This window comes from Callorhinus ursinus, unplaced genomic scaffold (genome assembly GCF_003265705.2).
Source record: "Callorhinus ursinus isolate GAN/ISIS: 27379988/994484 unplaced genomic scaffold, GSC_fseal_2.0 scaffold1, whole genome shotgun sequence".
NCBI classification, from domain to species: Eukaryota; Metazoa; Chordata; class Mammalia; order Carnivora; family Otariidae; genus Callorhinus; species Callorhinus ursinus.
In genome coordinates, this window is record NW_027397063.1 from 138,382,703 (window position 1) to 138,404,742 (window position 22,040).

The window sequence follows — 22,040 nt, forward strand, 5'->3', positions numbered from 1 at the left end:
TGAAATAATATCCAGTAAAAGTCGTGAGTTTGACTACCTGGCTTGTATGTTGGTGGCTTAACGGGCATCCAGATGGTTCTTTATTGAGTCTTTTGTCTCCCTTAACCACAAATATCCTATGTTAAAACAGATGTGAACTTGACCATCTCTGATGGAAATCAGAATAGATTTCCAAGGGCTATGTGGAGAATAGAGTATTTCAATTTTAGCTTTTCGTTAGATAATTTTATTTTGCGGATAAAATTTAAATCACAACTATTTTTGTAGCAGAAAGAAGCATCATAATGTTCTACTTTGTTCCTTTTACTTAATCCTTCTATGTTTTGAATGTCTACCTAAATCAGTACATTTAGGTACAGTGATCCCTCCTGGGATACAACCTATAGGAATCTAAAGTAGGATAATCTGAGTTAAAGTAGGGATAAATGTTCTTGTATCCTTCTGAATCAGGAGAGTGATATTGCTCCAGGTCTTTGGATAATATTTGGTTAACTTTGCGTGTTGCTTTATGGAGCCTTTTTTTTTTTTAAGCTTTTCAGGACTTCGTAATAAAAATTTGCTATTGGTTTTGTTGAAGAAATCCAGAAGAGATGAGGGTTTACTATCTGAAATTGTATTTAACACTTATTTTGAAGTCACACCTACCTTTCTTTCACTTAAAAATATTAAAATATATGTTTATATATACCATTTGTCTATTTCTCCATCCACCTATGTATCCATTTAACTTCTGATGTACTTAAATATCTATGCATCCATGCAAGACAATGGAATATCATGTAGAACTCAGGTCACATAAAAATCACTGGACTGAAAAACTCTCAAGATATCAGCTCTTTATTTGGTTCATACCTTTCTCAGTTCATAAAATTTTGGAGTTGACTCAAGGTATCACCTAGTTCACATTTTGGACAAAACTGTATGGAAAATGCCTAAGAGTAGGTTATCTACTCCTTTCTCACAGCCATCTGGTGGGGGAGGTCCTCCTTCATGCCTTTGCTGTTTGGCAGCCTTCTCTTGAACTAACCCCCACACATCTCTTTCCTCTATGCTCTGAGCTTTGAATCCATCTTGCATTCTGTTAGATAGGCCTTTAAACACACTGCCTTCTTCACATGTTTCCCTTGCTCAAAAACCTTTGCATTGTAGAAAGTAACATTCACAGTACTTATCCAGCCATTCAAGGCTCTCCACATTTTACCTCTTGCCTACCGTTTTATGTTAATATCTGCCTGCTCTCCAATATGGTTTCTCCATTTGTGGTGAGATTTACTTAGTATTTTCTGAAATTTCCTCCTGAGAACCTTTCTTTCCTGCCAATTCCCAGACACCATACTGTGAATATCTCTGTCTATCCTAATATAAGTAGATTACTGTCTTGTAATCTACTTATCTACAGTTATAAATGCACTAAAAATATTTTAAATAATTTCCAGTTACTGAATATCTAGGATTTTCCCAGTATTTCATAATTATATATACTGCTGCAAAGAGCCACTTTTTGAGCTACATCTTTGGGTACATACTGTTTCTTTTTGTTGAATCTCTAGGGTTGGAATCACTATAATAAAATTATATACCTTTTTAATGGCATTTGATAGGTTTTGGCAGTTTTTTTCAGAGATGATGAAGAGTTTATATTACCAGCTTCCCTTTTGAATCTATTTTGCTGTACCCTTGTTATCTCTTGAATACCTTTAGATATTAGTGAAGTTGGCCATTTCCCTCCATGCTTCTTGGCCATTTATATTCTTCTTAGATGGATTTTGTCCACGTTTTTTTTTGATTGTTTATTGGTTGGCAATAGCTTTTTATATATTAAGAATATCCACTCTGTTCTACCAACATTCTGCAAGTTTTTCCCTCATTTGATTTATTTATGGAGGTTTTGCCATTGAGAAATACTACTTAAAAACTTTAAAGCTATAAATGTTTTTTTTTTAAGATTTTATTTATTTATTTGACAGAGACATAGAGAGGGAACACAAGCAGGGGGAGTGGGGGAGGGAGAAGCAGGTCCCCCGCCGAGCAGGGAGCCCAATGTGGGGCTCAATCCCAGGACCCTGGGACCATGACCTGAGCCAAAGGCAGACGCTTAATGACCAAGCCACCCAGGCACCCCCAAAGCTATAAATGTTTTTTGATTCATTTCTGATTGTCATGCTACAGAGTGCTTCACTCAAGATTATGTGAATATTTACTCATTTTAGGATTTTAATGGAAGTTAAAATTTTTTACCTAAATTTTTAATTTATTGGTGATATATTTTCATAAGATCTGTCCTAACCATTCTAACCCCCTTTCTAAGATCACTCTTTCTTGTCCAATGTATGTCACCTTTCTTTCCTTAATTTATATGTATGTTCTTGATCCTACAACACTTAATAATTATTATGATTTTGTAAAGTAATTCATTTTTTCATTTAGCAGGATCTTCCTCATTGTACTTCCTCTAAAGTTCCTTGGATATTCTAGAATCCTTCTTTCCCCTAAAATTCTCAGAGCCCACTCCATTGAGATGTAGAAATGTGAATTTGTGGCTTACTCCTAGCAGACTGGACCTCTTCAAGATATCAGCCTCCCCTTTCCCCCCAGCAGAATAGATACTTCTTTCCACTTGGCCAAATCTTTGCTCACTTCCCCAGAGTAGCGTCTTCCAATAATGCAGATTTATTTTGATAGCCTGTTTCCGCTTCCTGCCAGCTTACCTAATTGGGCACGATTTTCACCAGGCACTTAGCAAGATAGGGAAGAGACCATCCCTTGGATCCCTGAATATGTGATTTTTAGAAGTGTTCTCTCCTTTGGGATAGATGTGGATTTAGTACGAGTGACTTTTCCTGCCTGGGTTCCAGCTGTTTGGGACCTGGAAAAGACCCCTTATTTGGGAGGATTCTAGATGAAGAAGAGTGGGGGCATATGTTGTTAGCGATCTTAGTCTGTATCCAGGCTCAGGGCACTTGGAGTGCTCCTCTCCAGCCCCTGTCCATCAGAATGGGCCAGCTCTTCCCTGGGTCACTGTCCTTCCAAGCCTTTTCAGGAGTCTGGACTCATCACTGTTTGTTTCCTGCCAAGTCACATTCAGAGGAGTGCGAGATCCAGTTACCATCAGCTCCGCTGCTTTATCTCTGTTCAGAAGACAAGCTTAATAAATCACAGCATTCTTCTGGCTAGTTCTTGCTGACCATTACAAACCTATCTTTGATGAAATGAAAGTATATTCAATATATTCAGTATTTGTATTCTAAACATATCTATTATGAATCTTATCCTTCTTTTTCCAAGGGGAGAAAAACATAACAATATTCTTTAGGAAAATTCTCATGCACAGGCCGGTAAAGGCTTCATCTTTCCCTCCCATTTCAAGGTTAGGTAACCTCAAACAACCTAAGACATTTGAATTTCAGTCAGTCAAGCTTCATCCGTGTGTTCTTTTTAAATGTAGATTCTACATATTCCTGTTAACTCTATTTTAAAATAGTTTGTGTTTCTCCGTCTTCTTCGGATTGTTTATTACATTTCTAACCAGTTGTCCATATTTTCTCTTGTACTTTCCACAAGAAAAGTACAGAAGATTACATGGGAAGCTTTTTTAAATTTATAGGCTTGTGGTCCTTTCCTCAGTGATTCAGCTAAGTCTGGGAATGGGGACAAGGGGAGCCCGTCGTCCAGTGTGTTTGTGTGACTCATCGGAAGCCTCCCATCCCCACTTCATTTGAAATTCTCTGGATGACAGTTTCCACATACTGGTAGGCAGCTGCAGGGTACATCTTTCTCTTATCTGACTTAATGCCTCACTTTAAACTCAGTGCCTCAGTTTCCCTTTTCAGGATGTGTGCCCTGAAGAGCTAACTTAGCAAGTGTGGGGTGTTCAAGCCCTACATGCTACAAAGAGACTGGCCCTTGACCGTCTTCTGGGAGATAACTTCTGAGCCTCTATACTATCCTGCCTGATAAGAGAGTCTGTATACAGGGGGCCTTGAGCCGTGCCAGATACTTTATGCTAACAATGGGAATTTTGATGGGGGCCTTGGGCTATAGCTTATCAGCTTGACCTCTGGAGGGGCTGGAGACTGAGCAACTAAGGTTAGCTCGCAGACACATGGCCATGCCCGTGTGACTGACCCCTAATGCCACTCTTGACACCAGTGCTCCAGGGAGCTTCCCTGGCTGGCAGCACATCCCGTGTGCTGTCCACAGTGTTGTTTGGAGGCTGAGCTCTGTCCACCCACCTCCACTGGGCAAGGACAGCTGGCTGCTTGCTCCTGGTCCCGCCTGGACTCTGCCCTATGCGCCTTTCATCTACGCCAGTTTTCACTGTAACACACCATAATTGTTAGCGTAACACCTTTTCTCTGAGTCTTTCTAGCAAACCATTAAACCTGAAGGTCGTCTTGGGTGCCCCCAACTTAGGATGAAAGAGCTTTTGATTTTACAAGACTCCTCGAGAAAGGAATAATGATTTCTCTCTAATATGCTGAGTTCCTTTTTTAAAAAGAGTTCAATATTATATGTTAAAAAAAAAAAAAGATAGGAAGGGAAAAATTAAGGGGGGAAATTGGAGGGGGAGATGAACCATGAGAGACTGTGGACTCTGAGAAACAAACCGAGGGTTCTAGAGGGGAGGGGGGTGGGGGATGGGTTAGCCTGGTGATGGGTATTAAAGAGGGCACATATTGAACGGAGCACTGGGTGTTATACGCAAATAGTGAATCATGGAACACTACATTAAAAACTAATGATGTAATGAATGGTGATTAACATAACATAATAAAATAAAATTAAAAAAAGAGTTCAAACTGGATGTTAAATTTTATGAATACATTTTTATCACCTCTAAAGGTGTTTCCTTGAGTTTTGTTTGATTCAGATGATAAAACATATTGTTTTCCTAAATTTGATTTTTTCATTCCTGAAATTACTGATGCTTAGGTTGTGCTGTATTGTTTTGTAACATACCATTCTATTTGATTTATTAACATTTATGATTTTATTATGAATGATTGGCATTTTGACTTTTGTCTTTGTCATACCTGGGCAAAACTTTTAATTCTATAATTTAAAAATATTTTATAAAAAATCTTTCTAAAATATGGTACTTCCTGCCTCCTTGAACAGAGCACTTTACCCAATTTAACATTTTCTTGACTCACTACCCCCATTTTGAGCAATATGGTGTGTAATGGGCCCTCTGGTCCCATTGAGGTATGAGCAGCTGCTGCTTCTACGTTAAATGCTCCCCAGACTTCTCTTTGTTTGGAGTTCTTGGGTTTGCTTTTTTTTTTTTTTTTTCCCAATGCCTTCAAGTCCCACTTCTTTCTGTAATAGTCCCTCTCTTCCCTTTACTTGGCTCCTTTTTAATGGCTGTGGGATTAGAGGCTGCATAATTAAGCTTGTTATATAATGACTTCCAAAATGAGAGTAAATAGGCTCTGAGTAAGAGCCTGGGGCCCTGGTCTCCAGATGAAAAGCATCCGCTTCATGTCATGGATTTTTAAATATACATTTTGGGTTTGGGGAGATAGTTTACTCCCTTTTTAGTTGTTGGTTGTTCCAGAGAGTAGAGTCATAAAGTTCATTGGTTGGTTTGTTCATCTGTTCATATGTCATCCATCCATTTCTCCAACTGTCTGTCCATCCCTTCACCTGACACTTATTTCTTGAACTCCTCCACGGTGCTGTAGACCAGATAGCCGAACTTGAGTAGGTAAGACGCGGTCTGCAAATCAGCATCTGCCTCACAAATAACATGCGGGCGCAGTCAGAACTGTGTTGTGGAAACTTTCAGTTAAGAACTTTTATTCATTGGGGCACCTGGGTGGCTCAGTCGTTGGGCGTCTGCCTTCGGCTCGGGTCATGATCCCAGAGTCCTGGGATTGAGCCCCTCATCAGGCTCCCTGCTCCGCGGGGGGCCTGCTTCCTCTCCCCGCGCCCCCCCCCCCCGCTTATGTTCCCTCTGTCGCTATGTCTTTCTCTGTCAAATAAATAAATAAAATCATTAAAAAAAGGAATTTTATTCATTTATTTTTTAGTTTTATTCTCTCTGGTAGTAATTTTCATGTCAGATTTTAAAGTTTTCATAAGAAGAATACTGTGCAGAAAAGAGCTAACATAGCAGGTCTGCGACTGTTCCTCTTAGAAAGGCCGGCTTGCGGGGTGATAGGCCAGCCCTCGGCAGGCTCGCGTCTTAGAAATTGGCGCTCAGAATGTTTCCAGTCACCATTTAACTGCTGGGGGTAGTTCACACTGCCTGGCCTATTGTGCAGACAGCAGGGTTTACGCTGAATGTCTACTTTCCTCCTGGGAGGAAAAGCAACTCCCCTCCTGGGAGGGGTTTTGATTCTTGTTAGAGGTTGCTGATGTGTCCAGCCCCCAATAAAAACCTTGGTCACTTGAGTCTCTTAGGGGCAGAAACATCCCACGCATGTGTTGCATTTTTGTTGCTGGGGAAAAGATTGTTCTCTGTCTGACCTCTCATGGGTGGAGGAGAGCATCAGGATGTACACAGAATCCTCCAATCTCCACCTGTGTCCTCCCTTAGGATTCATCTGTATGTTCCAGCCATGTAGCTCTACTGAGTATCTATCACAAGCACATCTCTGAACTTGAGGGTGCTCTTGGGGACCCTGCCACAAATGCCTAATTTTTATTGGTCTCTTACTATGCATGTAGCCCAATACTAATACTCACTGAATCTTCCCCTAAACAGACCTCTTTGAGGCAGGTCAGTGTCCTCGCCCCCCATTGCCAAGTGAAGCTCTTGGAAGTTCCATGAGGGTAAATGTCCTGTGCAGGTCCTATAGCTCATACGTTTATTTCGGTGTCTTTATGTTTGCGCCTTATGGTGTATTGCTTCTGTCGTTCAGAGGAGAGGTTAAGCGAAGAAAACCACTGAGTCCTTTTTTAATCACTTTATCATTGCAGGTATGAGCACATCCTCACAGAGCCAGACCCAGTCCCAGCATACGCTCTGAAACTGCTAGTTGCCATGACGGAACACAACCCGGCTTTCACCAGGTACTATAACTCCAGCTTTATTTTTCTTGTTTTTCATCTATAAAATGAATTTCATATGTTCTAAAAGTGTTAAAGATGATGAGATTCTGAAAGATTAACAATTGAGTTACCGAAGTGGCCCTTTCTCAAGTTTGAGGGTTTGTGGTATCTCACCTTTATGCGGTTTTGGGTCTCATTCTCATATTTTTATCCCTTATTGGATTTGCATACTCTGGAATTCATGTTGCTTTAAAATTATAAATTCTTGGGGCACCTGGGTGGCCTTCAGCTCAGGTCATGATTGCAGGGTCCTGGGATCAAGTCCTGCATCGGGCTCCCTGCTTGGTGGAGAGCCTGCTTCTCCCTCTGCCTGCTGCTCCCCCTGCTTGTGCCCCCCCCATCAAATAAATAAATAAAATCTTTAAAAAAATTATAAATTCTTTAAAGAGAAAAAATAACACACATACTTTAAAAAATGTCAATTGGTGCTTCCTGTTGTACTGAGCAGTTGTTTATTAAATCTGTCTAGTATTTATAGACTTTTATTTTCTACCATTTTGTTTAACTGACATACTTTTATTCAGCAAGGGAGAACTTTTGCCTCTGTGGAAGGTACTACGTGTGATGATGCCAAATATTTTAGAGCTAGTTTCTAGGAGACTGGCACCTGCTTTCAGTCTGGCATGGGAGAGTTTGTCGGAGAGAGCCCAGCTCCGTAGAAGGGGCGGAGAAGGGGAGGCCCTTCTTGCTCTCAGTCAAGACAGCTAGTTGTAGTTGTTAGGTGATGGCCGAGGACCTCTGGCTTGGGACACCTCTGCCGTTGGTCTTTAGGAAAGAAGAAAGTCACACAGCCCCAACCACCTTGTTTTCATCTGCTCCGTTGTTCTGCCACAGAAGGTACTGCATAGTGATGAGCCACTATCAGTGTTAGGAGTGAACAGGAAGGTCTGTTTGTAGACTCTCCATATTGGGTGAAAGGCTGAACTGCAGCCTTTCTGGTGGCTGGGCCAGGGCCGGAGGTGTGCCATGACTGAGTCCCTGGGGTGCCAAGGTGCTGTCAGGCTTTGGTTCATCTGCAAGGCTGAGGCTCAGGCCTGTTTCCTTCTGCTGTGAGCGGCCTCATTCATTTCCAGAGAGTGACATATAAGTACTACTTTGTCCTCTCAATGTCATGTTGGAAAAGAATTTGGGGAGCATGTACCCTTGCCAATCCTAAATCCTGTGTCTCTATAGCCTTTTAAAAGTCTACAATGAGACTTCCAAAATCATCACTCAAAGGTACTTTTCTCTATTCCTACAGAAGAAATTTCATTATAAAGAGTGTATCTGTATTAGAAGTCAAATATAAATTTCATATAGTTACTTCTTTCCTGGAGTTTTAATGCCAGGTATTATATATATATAATATATATAGATTATACTGTATACTAATTGTATCCTTTCATTAGATGGGGCAGGTTGCATTTACTTTTTTAATGTTGACTCTTGCTCACTCATGTGGCATGCTTTCTAAGCTCCTTCCTCTTTTTGCCAACTCTCTGTGAAATTCATCTGAATTTCCTCACCTTGCGGGGAAGAACCTAGTGAAGTTCGTGACTTATATATAATCTTTTTATTTTAAAAATGAGTAAGCTTGGAAGACACTTTATTCTTTTTTTTTTTTTTTACCTTTACAAGCAGAATTCAATGAACAAATTTTTAAAAGATTTATTTTTTCATGAGAGACAGAGAGAGAGGGAGAGGGAGAAGAAGGCTCCCCACAGAGCAGGGAGCCCAGGATCTCAGGATCATGACCTGTGCTGAAGGCAGATGCTTAACCGACTGAGCCACCCAGGCGTCCCCTCAATGAACTAATTTTGATAAATGTTTTTCTTCACTTTGACAAGTAACATCTGAATATATTGTATGTGTATTACAATCCAGCAGTAAAATCAAGAGGTCCCCTCAGCTTCCTCATTTCCCTCCCACACTGCCATACACAGGTCTCTCTCCCAGGGATAATAGTTGTTGTTTTGGTGTGTGTCTGTCCTGAATCTTTTCTGGCTGTTAAAAGTCAGTATGTGTATCAGAAATAAATGGCATTGCTTTCTGGTTGTCGATTTAAAAAAAAAAATCATAGATAGTACCCAATAACATAGATGTATGTATTTTTCTGAAATTTGCCTTTTTATTTATCAAAATTATTGGGAGATTTTTTTTTATATCAGTATTTATTCATACTCTTGGCGATATCTTTGCTAATGGATAGAAATGAGATTTCATTTTGCATTTATTTACCTACTGATAATGTTGAACCTCTTAATGTTTATTTACTATATTTAATTGTAAAAGGTATATAGCCTTCAGTTTCAGTTCTACTTTGAAATATCTCCTGTAGAGGAAAATCTCCTATATATACAGAGATTTCCACTCAGGCAAATAATTTTTAAAATGAGAAAAATAATTTTTAAATTATAATATAGCCATAATATACAATACCGTGTAACAGATTAAATGGGCAAGATAAATTTGAATACAAAGATATCCAAATAATTTTGTTACCTGAAACTACTTACGACCCTCCCATTTAAATACCACCTTTGCTGTATATAAGGTCTCTTTCTGGATTCACTCTTCTGTTTGTTTGCTTTTCTTTCTTTCCTTTTTATTAAATTTATTTGAGAGAGTATGCGTGCAAGAGAGCACAAGCAGGGGGAGGGGCAGAGGGAGAGGGAGAAGCAGGCTATCTGCTGAACAGGGAGCCGGATGCAGGACTTGATCCCAGGACCTTGGGATCATGACCTGAGCCGAAGACAGACACTTAACTGACTGAGCCACCCAGGTACCCTGTTTGTTTGCTTTTCTAATGGAAAAGGCAAACAGTTTTGACTGAGGCTCCATAGGTGAAGGGCAAAGCATTAAAAGCCTATTGCCATCCACCCCACCTTCTCCCCACTCCACACCTTGAAAGGGAGGTCCTAGGCCCACAGGCTGTAGCTCAACCTGTGTGCAACTTGCAAAGTCTATTCACACACCTTGACAGGAGGGATGGGGAAGGGAAAGTAATTAGACTTTGGAGTTTGTTTTTATTTCCCTAACGAGTTTTAAAAAAGTGTAACATTTTGGAATTGGCAATAGATTTCCATTGGGGGGGGAAATATATATGTATATGGACAGATAGATATAGAGATATAAAGATACATATATAGAGACATATGAAGATTTATATATAATATAGATAGATCAAAAGATAGATGCTGAGAAGTCTTGTTCCTTTCTCTGTCCATTCTGTTCTTCCTTCAGCTTCCCATTATCACAAATGGCTAACCACTTTTGTTTATGTTGTGTCCTAAGGCAAGCTAATGTGAATATGTATTTTCTCGTTTCTCCCTTTTACACACAAGTAGCATATTATGTATGTTTCTCTCCCCCTTGATTTTTTTTTTTTTTTTTGCATTTGACAGTATCCCCAACATTTGTTTCTGTAGCAGTATATAGAGAGCTTTCCTGTTAGGTTTTATAGTTACAGAATCTTCCATTGTATGGATGATATATCATAGTTTATCTAATTAGTGTCCAGTGGATAAACTTGGGTTCTAATCTTGCAATATTGCAATGAATAATCTTCTGTATCATCTTGTACATCTTATGGGACACATTCCTAAAGTTGGTATTAAGGTATCAAAGGATAAATGCATTTGAAAAACCTTTTTAAAGGAATGGCCAAATTGTCCTTCATGGAGATTTTACCATTTTCCATCTCCAAGGGACATGTTTGAGGATGCCTGTTTCCTTGCACCTTTGCAATCAGAATGTGTCATTAAACTGGAATTTTTCCAGCGTGATGAGACAGGTTATTTCAGAGTAGTTTTAATTCATATTTCTCTCATCATGAGTGTGGTTGAATATCTCTTTCTTTTGTTGGGGCATTTGCATTTTTTGCTCATGCTCTTTGCCAACAGTTTCTTTGTCTTGGCAATGCCCTGCCTCAAACTGAATCACCTCCTGCCTGGCTTTCCATTGCACACGTACACCGGAGTCTGCTAATCCATTTACTTTGAACAACTTTCCAATTTTTTGCTGTCTTGGATAGTTTGGCCAATAAGTTTTCCTTTGCATGTTCCTTGGTGAATCTATGCACATGTCTCCATTGGGCACCCATGCTGGAGTGGGAGTACGAGCTCACAGAGCTGGTGCTTCCCCAGATTGAGTAGATACTGCCAAGTTGTTTTCCAGATCCATTGTACCAATTTGCATTCCTGCTGACATTGTTTGGTTGTCATATAAGCTTTAAAAAAATTTATTTTAAGTCTGGTTTATTGAGGGACAATTTACATAGACTACAATCACTTATTTTGGCTATACAGTTTTCTGAGTTTTGAGAAACATGTACAATTGCGCACCACCACCTCTATCAAGATAGAATATTTCCGGGTGCCTGGGTGGCTCAGTTGGTTAAGCAACTGCCTTCGGCTCAGGTCATGATCCTGGAGTCCCGGGATTGAGTCCCACATTGGGCTCCTTGCTCAGGAGGCAGTCTGCTTCTCCCTCTGACCCTCTTCCCTCTCACTCTCTATCTCTCATTCTCTCTCTCTCAAATAAATAAATAAAATCTTAAAAAAAAGAATATTTCCATCACTCCAAAATGTTCTCTCCTGCCCCTTTGAATATTAGCTTATACAGACTATTTGCTTGGAGAATAATACGACCAGATTGATTTTATATTTCATTTTAATTTTTAAAATTTATTTTTTAAGGGGTGACTGGGTGGCTCAGTTGGTTAAGCATCTGACTCTTGGTTTCAGCTTGGGTCATGATCTCAGGGTTGTGAGATCGAGCCCCCCACCCCTCCTCCATCAGACTCCTTGCTGGGTGTGGAGCCTGCTTAAGATTCTCTCTCTCCTTCTGCCCCTCCCCCCACTTGCACTTGCGCATGCACAAGTGCTCTCTCTTCCTCATATAAATAAATCTTTTTAAAAAGAAAAAGATGATTTTTTAGGAGTTAATACATAACACATTACAAATTTCAGTATTTGAAAGAGTATACAGAGAAAAGCATATTTTTACCCAAGGAGAAAGCCACTCTTCTCAGTGTGTGTGTGCGCGCGTGTGTGTGCGCACGCGTGTGTGTGTGCGCGTGTGTGTGTGTGTGTGTTGTTTTTCATACAGATGGTAGTATGCTATATGCACCATTCTGTACTTCTTTTTAAAAATACATTCAACAGCTTTATTGGGATATAATTCACATACCATCTGTACTTCTTTTTAACAGATGCATAGGCATTGCATTTTATGAATGCTCCATATTTATTTAACAAGTTCCCTTTTGGTGAACATTTAATTTATGTTTTTCTAAACTTTTGGTATTATAAAACAAAGCTACAATTAATGACATAGGCCATTCATCCCGTGTGTGAATACATATGTGTGGGATGAGTAATGAAAAGTGGAATTACTTCATCAAAGGGTACATAAGCCAGTGATTCCCAAACTTATCTGTACATTAGTGTCATCTGGGGAATCTTTTAAAAAGTCTGAAGACTGGCCACATCCCAGCTCAACTAAATAAAAATCTCCAGGCACCAGTAATTGATGACTCTCACCACATGATTACAATGTGCAGGCGAGCTTGGGAAGGACTGGTCTAAGCATTTGTATTTTGACAAATATTTCCCAGTTGCCCCCCATCTACGTTGTGCAGTTTATTCTCCACCAGCAGTGTATGAGAGTGCCTATGTGTGTCAGACCTTTACCACATTAGTGTGTATATGTGTTTGACCTTTGCCATTGTGATAGGTGAATATTCCCTCTTTGTTACTAATTTCTGGTTTTCTTGCTTTGTGATCAGATCATATTTTTGTTTTTGCTAATTTTTATTGGATTTTATTTGTATAATAGGTCAGTTTTTGTGAATGTCTTATGTTTAGTTGCTTACTGTAACTAAAGCAAAGTTAGGTCTAACCCTGAAAAGAGTGTTATCCATTCCTAACTTTGGCCCGTGTCTTAAAATGGTAACTCATTAACCTAGGAGATTGTCCCCAGTCACTTGGTAGCAGTGACTTTTAGGCAAAATGCCTAAAGTGTATATCAAGGGTAGAATGCCTTAATTTTTATGTACAGATAGATTTCTAGTAATATAAAATAAACATGAACGATTTATTATAAATTTAGCTTATTTATTGGCTCCATCTGCATCATGTTCTTTGAAGTATAGTCATTTTATCTTGTATATATAATTGACTCTTGAACAATGCAGGGGTTAGAGGCATGGTCAAAACTCACCCACAACTTAAGTACTAGTAGCCTAGTATTAACTGGAGGTTTTACTGATAACATAAACAGCCAATCAATACATATTTTATATGTTATATGTATTACATACATACATAAAGTAAGCTAGAGAAAAGAAAATGTTATTAAGAAAATCATAAGAAGAGATGATATTTATAATACTGTACTGTATTTATTAAAAAAAAAAAAAAACAACCCATGTATAAGCGGACCCATGCAGTTTAAACCAGTACTATTCAAGGTCAACTGCATTTAGAGTTTAAAGTACCAAATAATAACCACTAGAATATTAAATCATTCTATGCCAAGTGCAACATTATTTCATTGTGTTTATTCTTATTTTAGAGGATTCTTAGTGGATAAAGAAATCTTCAAAAGCTTAGAGTACAACTATGAATTTATTATTCCTTCAAATAAGAGACAAGAGCATGATCAAATCTGCATTGTATCTGACTGGGATTTTTTTTTTTTTTTTAAACACCACTGCCCTGGTAAATCTAGTTTCTGACTGGGTTTATAGCAGAAGGGTAAATTGTTTACCATGTTGGTCCAACATTACTATCAGAAGGAATGTGTTAACTCCTCTGAGCTCTGCCCTTTTCTCTCTCCTTAATTTTACAGTAGGTTGCACTGAACCATTGTTCTCAGGGAGAGCAATACCCCAGGATCTCGTTTCCATTAAGAGCTAGTCAGCTTTCAGCAAATCTTCCTTAGCAAACAAATTGAATTTTAACTTCTTTAGTTCTTTTGGAGCAAAATTTACCTCTTACCCTGAATTGCAAAAGGTTTGTCTATGCTCTGTATCTAAGGATTATCATTTTAGTTTGCTCAAAAAATGTTAGAGCTGTTTGTTTTATGGCAAGATTCACAGAAATGCCTTCTGAAGAATAAAATTTTAGTGATCTCTTAAATGAAATTCATGGTGAATCCATGGTATAGCCGTCAGTGAAAAATACTTCTGCCTTTACAGTCAGCAGGCTTCAGCTGACTTCCTTCATTGGTTTTTGGTTCATTTGTTCGTTCATTCATTCAACTAATCAGCAAGTACTGAATGATACAAGGATAAGAGACAGTTAAAGTTCTCCCCCTCAAAGTGCTAAGGACTTAGTGGAGGAGATATTTATCAATAGGTTCCTATAAAACAGTGTAATAATTTCAAAGGTACAGTCATGTCTAGAAGGTTATGGGAGCAACTAAAGGAATTTAACCCAAGTAGTTGTATGATGTTGGCCAAGTTTTTTTTTTTTTTTAACTTGTTTGTACCTAAGTTCCCTCATCTGGAAAATGGGGGTAATATTAGCATCTGGTCTACAGAAAATGCTGTGTAAATGTTCCCCTTCTTCCTCCCACCCCTTCTCCTTACTTCTCCTTTTCGCATGATTAGAGGAAGGATTAGCAAAGGAAGTATTCCTAGAAGAGGTATCCCCTTTGACAGTAGAAAGAAATGTTTGGTGACACCGATTGAAACCAGAGCTCCAACACCCTACAAGGAATTGAAAGGAAAAAAAAAAACAGTTTTTCAATAATAGAAACAAACTGCATGGGGCTTTCTCACTAGTTCGACTGCATAACAGAACAGTGGGAGCCATAGAGAGCAGCCCCCCCACCCCTGCACACCTGCCATAGGCATTTGCCTTTTAATTTATATTCCTTCTTTTTTTTAAGATTTTATTTATTTGACAGAGAGACACAGTGAGAGAGGGAACACAAGCAGACAGGGTGGGAGAAGGAGAAGCAGGCTTCCCGCGGAGCAGGGAGCCTGATGCGGGGCTCGATCCCAGGACCCCGGGATCATGACCTGAGCCGAAGGCAGACGCTTAATGACTGAGCCACCCAGGCGCCCTGCCTTTTAATTTATAATCTTAATAACATTTGTTTTTGCCATATTCTGATATATTTTAATTTAAATTTTGTAGCCTGATGAAGCTAAAAGCCCAAATTATCAGAAATGTCAGAGATGTTTGAGAGGTTTCCTTGTCATTAAAATAAGCCAGTTAGGTGTTTTTGCCCCCTCAGTTAGCCGAATTTACCCAGTTAAATATTTCCTCTGATGAAATCTGTGATTGAAATAACTATGTAATACAGTAATGCTTTATTGTCACAATTAGAATGAATTGATTTCTCCAGAAATGATTTGCTGCTTCTCAGGTTGTCTGTAGCTATCAAAAAGCCTCATCATGAGAAGCAAGTCAGTCTCTGAGTCTGCAGCTCCCATATCCATTCTAGGGTCACTCTTTTGTGGCTACCCTATTTATTCTTTACGAGCACTCGCAGAATAAAACACGAGGTTTTTCCAATAGGCGCCGAGCCTTTGAGCATCTATTTTTATGTTCTCTTTCCTCTCTCGTGGGCATAGCCTGTGTTCCAGTGTTCCTAGCCACTTGTTCAAATTGGGTACATATCTACACTTCTTACTAAAGTACAGTCATTTCAGGGGATAAAGCAAGCATAAAAGATTGAAAATACTGAGCCATTTTGGGTTTGCGCCTTTCATCAGTTCCTTGAACCGAAAACTTTATTTTTTTTTTGTTTTCCTTTCTGTCTGCCTTGATTTGGGATTATAGTGCACCCTTGTTCAACACGTATATTGGTACTTAAATATTAGTTGAGCAGAATTTGGAAATTAAATTAAAATTGCCCTAATGATCAACTTTGCTGGGGTATTTTGTGTACTTCCACTGAGATTATCCTTTAAACAGTTAGAAGCGTTGTTTTGCTCTTGGAAAGTTCAGCATTTTATTTTTTTTTCCAGGAAAGTTCTTTTTCTTCAACTGCTAGTGGTGATTAACTGTCTTTGAAAACTGTTAGTAGAATAGCACCTTGCAATTGAAAGCTATTTCTAGGTCAGAGTGGATGGTTTCAGTTGACTTTTTTGCTGTGACATTTACATTTAAGGAAAGCACTTAGCGTTTATTGTACACCTTTGCAAATAGTGCTTTCCCAGTTGTGTATTGCAGAGCCATGTTCAATCTGAGTGGGGAGTCAATAAAGCTTTTTGTGTTTCACAAGATGTCCTTAGGTCTGTTGACTACCCTTGTCATCTAAAGAGATTGGCAAACTGAGCCAACTGGCTTGCAGCCTGTCTTTCCGTGGTCTGCAAGGTAAGAGTGGTATTGACATTTTTAAAGAGTTGTAAAATTTACAAACACACAGATGCATCTGAGACAGAGACCTTGTGTCCAGCAAAGCCTGAAATATTTATTTTCTAGGCCTTTTCACACAGTGTTTCCTGATCCCTGATCTAAAGGAATAGAACTTTTTTTTTTTTTGCCTTTATTCATGAGAATGTAGAAATACTAAAATTTTAGAGCTCTTAGGGAACTTTGGAGATTATCTGGGTGTTTTAAAATGTAGATTTTTTGCTGTTGGTGTGGTGAGGTCAACAGATCAGGTGAAAACTGTCCTGGAAAAGATAGCGTGTTATACTCACAGATCCAAAAAGGAGGGGGTATACCATGCCAAAGGCAGCCACATGAAGAAGCAACAGGGTCAGTCAAGAGGCAGAGGAAGTGAGAGGCAAATGTGGACCAGAGCCCTTATTGTAGTTTACAAAGGAAGGAATGGGTGAACAGGTTTAGGCTTGACTGGTTTGAATAAGTTTCCTGGGCTGTGGGAGTGTAGCGGCTATCTCCAGTCATCTGGTACCTGGCCCTGGGGTGAATAGGGGCCAGCTCTGGTCCAGTACCTGGCCCTGGGGTGTCGGCCTGGCCTGGAGTGGAAGAGTGCCATAAAGGAGGCGGCTGGGGTTATGGCTCTGGATTGGTTGGTTTGCACAGGAAAGGCAAGCTCAAAGGAGAGTTGTTTGCTCTTTCTGAGAATCAGCTGGCCCTGGGACGGGCATTCCCTCCAGAGTTAGCAAGGCCTCAAGATGTTAAAGAAACAAAAATACAGAATAAAAATACATGATTAGTACACTGGGCTAATGTCTTCATTTTATACATAAGGAAATGGGGTCCCAGAGGCAATTGGTGTGCCCCAAACCCCAAGTCAATTTGAAGAAGATCAGATTTTGGATCAGACTTCCTGGTCCATTGTTCTTTGAACTACCCAGCAGAGCCACTTTTAAAAACAAACCCAAGTGGATATCACAGTGGACTTCGGAGTCCTCTTGTTTTAAGTTTCATTGCCTCACATTTACTTAGAAAACTGGTCCAGTTCCTCAACACGGTCATCTTCACTGTCATGTGGATCTGTTAAGAGCAAATGCGTGATTCTCCTTTGTGCCCCTCTGCCATGATCACTAGGTTCTGGCACCATCCTTCTTTGATTTTTATCACTGTGGCAGTTCTTGGCACAAATGTGGTTAATAATATGATCCTGGTTCCTGGTTCAATGGAACATCTTCCTTCCCTCATCCTCCTAGGTTTGGGACCTTCCTGTGCTGATGACTTAAGAAACACCACCTGGGTTGAAATCCCTCGTCATTACATTAATCATGCTATAATTCATTGCAGTATTTCCTATAGCAACAAATGTAAGTGTTTATGTAAGCACTCACGGAGTAAGTATTCAATTAATTCTCTCCTTCCACCCCAGCATTCTGTTTCTGATGGAATTATGGAGGGACATCAACCTAAAACCTTAGGAACTGATCCAAGGCATTCTCTTTTCCTGAACGATGTGTGAGGAAAATCAACAGTAATTGAAATCTATTTTGACGTTACGTTTTCAGAAAGGAAAAACTCTTAACGTGGTTTTTGCCTGCTACTGGTGGAAGTATACACTTCTGCTTATTTTCTTCCATTATCTTGCTTACTATCATGGAGCTTTTCCCTAAGTTCATGGTGAGCTGGTGAACATTTCATTGCCTATCCTTACTGTATGAGGTTCAGTTGGGTCCATGGAGACAGTTCGGCTCTCCTGTCAGAAAAAAATTAATCTTTGAATCTTTGAATCAATCTTTCTTTCTTCTTTCTTTCTTTCTTTCTACCTTTCTTTCTTTTTTTCCTTCTTTCTTTTTTAATAATTTTTATTTTTATTTTTTCTTTAAACTGTTTTTTTTTTTTTGAAGATTTTATTTATATATTTGAGAGACAGAGAGAGAAACAGCATGAGAGGGGAGCCTGATGTGGGACTCGATCCCAAGACTCTGGGATCATGACCTGAGCCGAAGGCAGTCGCTTAACCAACTGAGCCACCCAGGCGCCCTTTTTTAAACGTTTTTATTGTTATGTTAATCACCATACATTACATCATTGGTTTTTTTTAAAATTTTTTATTGTTATGTTAATCACCATACATTATATCATTAGTTTTTGATGTAGTGTTCTGTGATTCATTGTTTGTGCATAACACCCAGTGCTCCATGCAGAACGTGCCCTCTTTAATACTCATCACCAGGCTAACCCACCCCCCTCCCCTCTAGAACCCTCAGTTTGTTTTTCAGAGTCCATCGTCTCTCATGGTTCGTCTTCCCCTCCGATTTACTCCCCTTCATTCTTCCCCTCCTGCTATCTTCTTTTTTTTTTCTTAACATATATTGCATTATTTGTTTCAGAGGTACAGATCTGTGATTCAACAGTCTTGCACAATTCACAGCACTCACCATAGCACATACCCTCCCCAATGTCTATCACCCAGCCACCCCAGCCCTCCACTGCCCCACCACTCCAGCAACCCTCAGTTTGTTTCCTGAGATTAAGAATTCCTCATATCAGTGAGGTCATAGGATACATGTCTTTCTCTGATTGGCTTATTTCACTCAGCATAACACCCTCCAGATCCATCCATGTCGTTGCAAATGGCAAGATCTCATTCCTTTTGATGGCTGCATAATATTCCATTGTGTATATATACCACATCTTCGTTGTCCATTCATCTGTCGATGGACATCTTGGCTCTTTCCAAAGTTTGGCTATTGTGGACATTGTGGCTATAAACATTGGGGTGCACGTACCCCTTCGGATCCCTCCATTTGTATCTTTGTGGTAAATACCCAGTAGTGCAATTGCTGGATCGTAGGTAGCTCTATTTTCAACTGTTTGAGGAACCTCTATACTGTTTTCCAGAGTGGTTGCACCAGCTTGCATTCCCACCAACAGTGTAGGAGGGTTGCCCATTCTCCGCATCCCCGCCAACATCTTTTGTTTCCTGACTTGTTAATTTTAGCCATTCTGACTGGTGTGAGGTGGTATCTCATTGAGGTTTTCATTTGGATTTCCCTGTTGCCGAGCGATGTGGAGCACTTTTTCATGTGTCTGTTGGCCATTTGGATGTCTTCTTTGGAAAAATGTCTGTTTGTGTCTTCTGTCCATTTCTTGATTGGATTATTCTTTGGGTGTTGAGTTTGATAAGTTCTTTATAGATTTTGGATACTAGCCCTTTATCTGATGTGTCATTTGCAAATATCTTCTCCCATTCTGTCGGTTGTCTTTTGGTTTTGTGGACTGTTTCTTTTGCTGTGCAAAAGCTTTTTGATGAAATCCCAAGAGTTCATTTTTGCCCTGGCTTCCCTTGCCTTTGACGATGTTTCTAGGAAGAAGTTGCTGTGGCTGAGGTCAGAGACGTTGCTGCCTGTGTTCTCCTTTAGGATTTGGATGGACTCCTGTCTCACGTTTAGGTCTTTCAACCATTTGGAGTCTATTTTTGTGTGTGGTGTAAGGAAATGGTCCAGTTTCATTCTTCTGCATGTGGCTGTCCAATTTTCCCAACACCATTTGTTGAAGAGACTGTCTTTTTTCCATTGGACGTTCTTTCCTGCTTTGTTAAAGATGAGTTGACCATAGAGTTGAGGGTCCATGTCTGGGCTCTCTATTCTGTTCCATTGATCTGTGTGTCTGTTTTTGTGCCAGTACCACCATACTGTCTTGATGATGACAGCTTTGTAATAGAGCTGGAAGTCCGGAATTGTGATGCCACCAGCTTTGCTTTTCTTTTTCAACATTCCTCTGGCTATTGGGGGTCTCTTCTGGTTCCATACAAATTTTAGGATTATTTGTTCCATTTCTTTGAAAAAAGTGGTTGGTATTTTGATGGGGATTGCATTGAATGTGTAGGATTGATCTAGGTAGCATTGACATCTTCACAATGTTTGTTCTTCCAATCCATGAGCATGGAACGTTTTTCCATTTCTTTGTGTCTTTCTCAATTTCTTTCATGAGTATTTTATAGTTTTCTGAGTACAGATCCTTTGCCTCTCTGGTTAGATGTATTCCTAGGTATCTTATGGTTTTGGGTGCAATTGTAAATGGGATCGACTCCTTCATTTGTCTGTCTTCTGTCTTGTTGTTGGTGTATAGGAATGCCACTGATTTCTGTGCATTGATTTTATATCCTGCTACTTTACTGAATTCCTGCATGAGTTCTAGCAGTTTTGGGGTGGAGTCTTTTGGGTTTTCCACATAAAGTATCATATCATCTGCAAAGAGTGAGAGTTTGACTTCCTCTTTGCTGATTTGGATGCCTTTGATTTCTTTTTATTGTCTGATTGCTGTGGCTAGGACTTCTAATATTATGTTGAATAGCAGTGGTGAGAGTGGACATCCCTGCTGCATTCCTGACCTTAGGGGGAAAGCTCTCAGCTTTTCCCCATTGAGAATGATATTGGCTGTAGGTTTTTCATAGACGGCTTTTATGATATTGAGGTATGTACCCTCTATCCCTATACTCTGAAGAGTTTTGATCAAGAAAGGATGCTGTACTTTGTCAGATGCTTTTTCTGCATCTATTGAGAGGATCATATGATTCTTGTTCTTTCTTTTGTTAATATATTGTATCACGTTGATTGATTTGCAGATGTTGAACCAGCCTTGCAGCCCAGGGATAAATCCCACTTGGTCGTGGTGAATAATCCTTTTAATGTACTGTTGTATCCTATTGGCTAGTGTTTTGTTGAGAATTGTTGCATCCATGTTCATCAAGGATATTGGTCTGTAATTCTCCTTTTTGATGGGGTCTTAGTCTGGTTTGGGGATCAAGGTAATGGTGGCCTCATAAAACGAATTTGGAAGTTTTCCTCCATTTCTATTTTTTGGAACAGTTTCAGGAGAATAGGTATTAATTCTTCTTGAAGTGTTTGGTAGAATTCCCCTGGGAAGCCATCTGGCCCTGGGCTTTTGTTTGTTGGGAGATTTTTGATGACTGCTTCAATTTCCTTAGTGGTTATAGGTCTGTTCAGGTTTTGTATTTCCTCCTGGTTCAATTTTGGTAGTTGATAAATCTCTAGGAATGCATCCATTTCTTCCAGGTTATCTAATTTGCTGGCATAGAGTTGCTCATAATATGTTCTTATAATTGTTTGTATTTCCTTGGTGTTGGTTGTGATCTCTCCTCTTTCATTCGTGATTTTGTTGATTTGGGTCATTTCTCCTTTCTTTTTGATCAGTCTGGCCAGGGGTTTATCAATCTTGTTTATTCTTTCAAAGAACCAGCTCCTAGTTTCGTTGATCTGTTCTACCGTTCTTTTGGTTTCTATTTCATTGATTTCTGCTCTGATCTTTATTATTTCTCTTCTCCTGCTGGGTTTAGGCTTTATTTGCTGTTTTTTCTCCAGCTCCTTTAGGTGTAGGGTCAGGCTGTGTATTTGAGACCTTTCTTGTTTCTTGAGAAAGGCTTGTATTGCTAAATACTTTCCTCTCAGGACTGCCTTTGCTGTATCCCAAAGATTTTGAATAGTTGTGTTTTCATTTTCATGGGTTTCCATGAATTTTTTAAATTCTTCTTTAAGTTTCTGGTTGACCCATTCATTCTTTAGTGGGATGCATTTTAGCCTCCATGCATTTGAGTTCTTTACGACTTTCCTCTTGTGATTGACTTCTAGTTTCAAAGCATTGTGG

General features: G+C 39.5%; 1 protein-coding gene across 4 annotated transcripts in view; it reads left to right on the forward strand.

Annotated features, from left to right (window-relative positions):
• The window catches only part of ULK4 (unc-51 like kinase 4), a 608,666-nt gene that overhangs the window by 251,656 nt on the left and 334,970 nt on the right, over nucleotides 1–22,040 (forward strand). For all 4 annotated transcript variants that reach the window (XM_025883716.2, XM_025883719.2, XM_073901588.1 and 1 more), the window contains one exon: nucleotides 6,925–7,017. In XM_025883716.2, coding sequence (XP_025739501.1) covers nucleotides 6,925–7,017 — 93 coding nt within the window. The remainder of the gene's footprint in view (nucleotides 1–6,924; nucleotides 7,018–22,040) is intronic.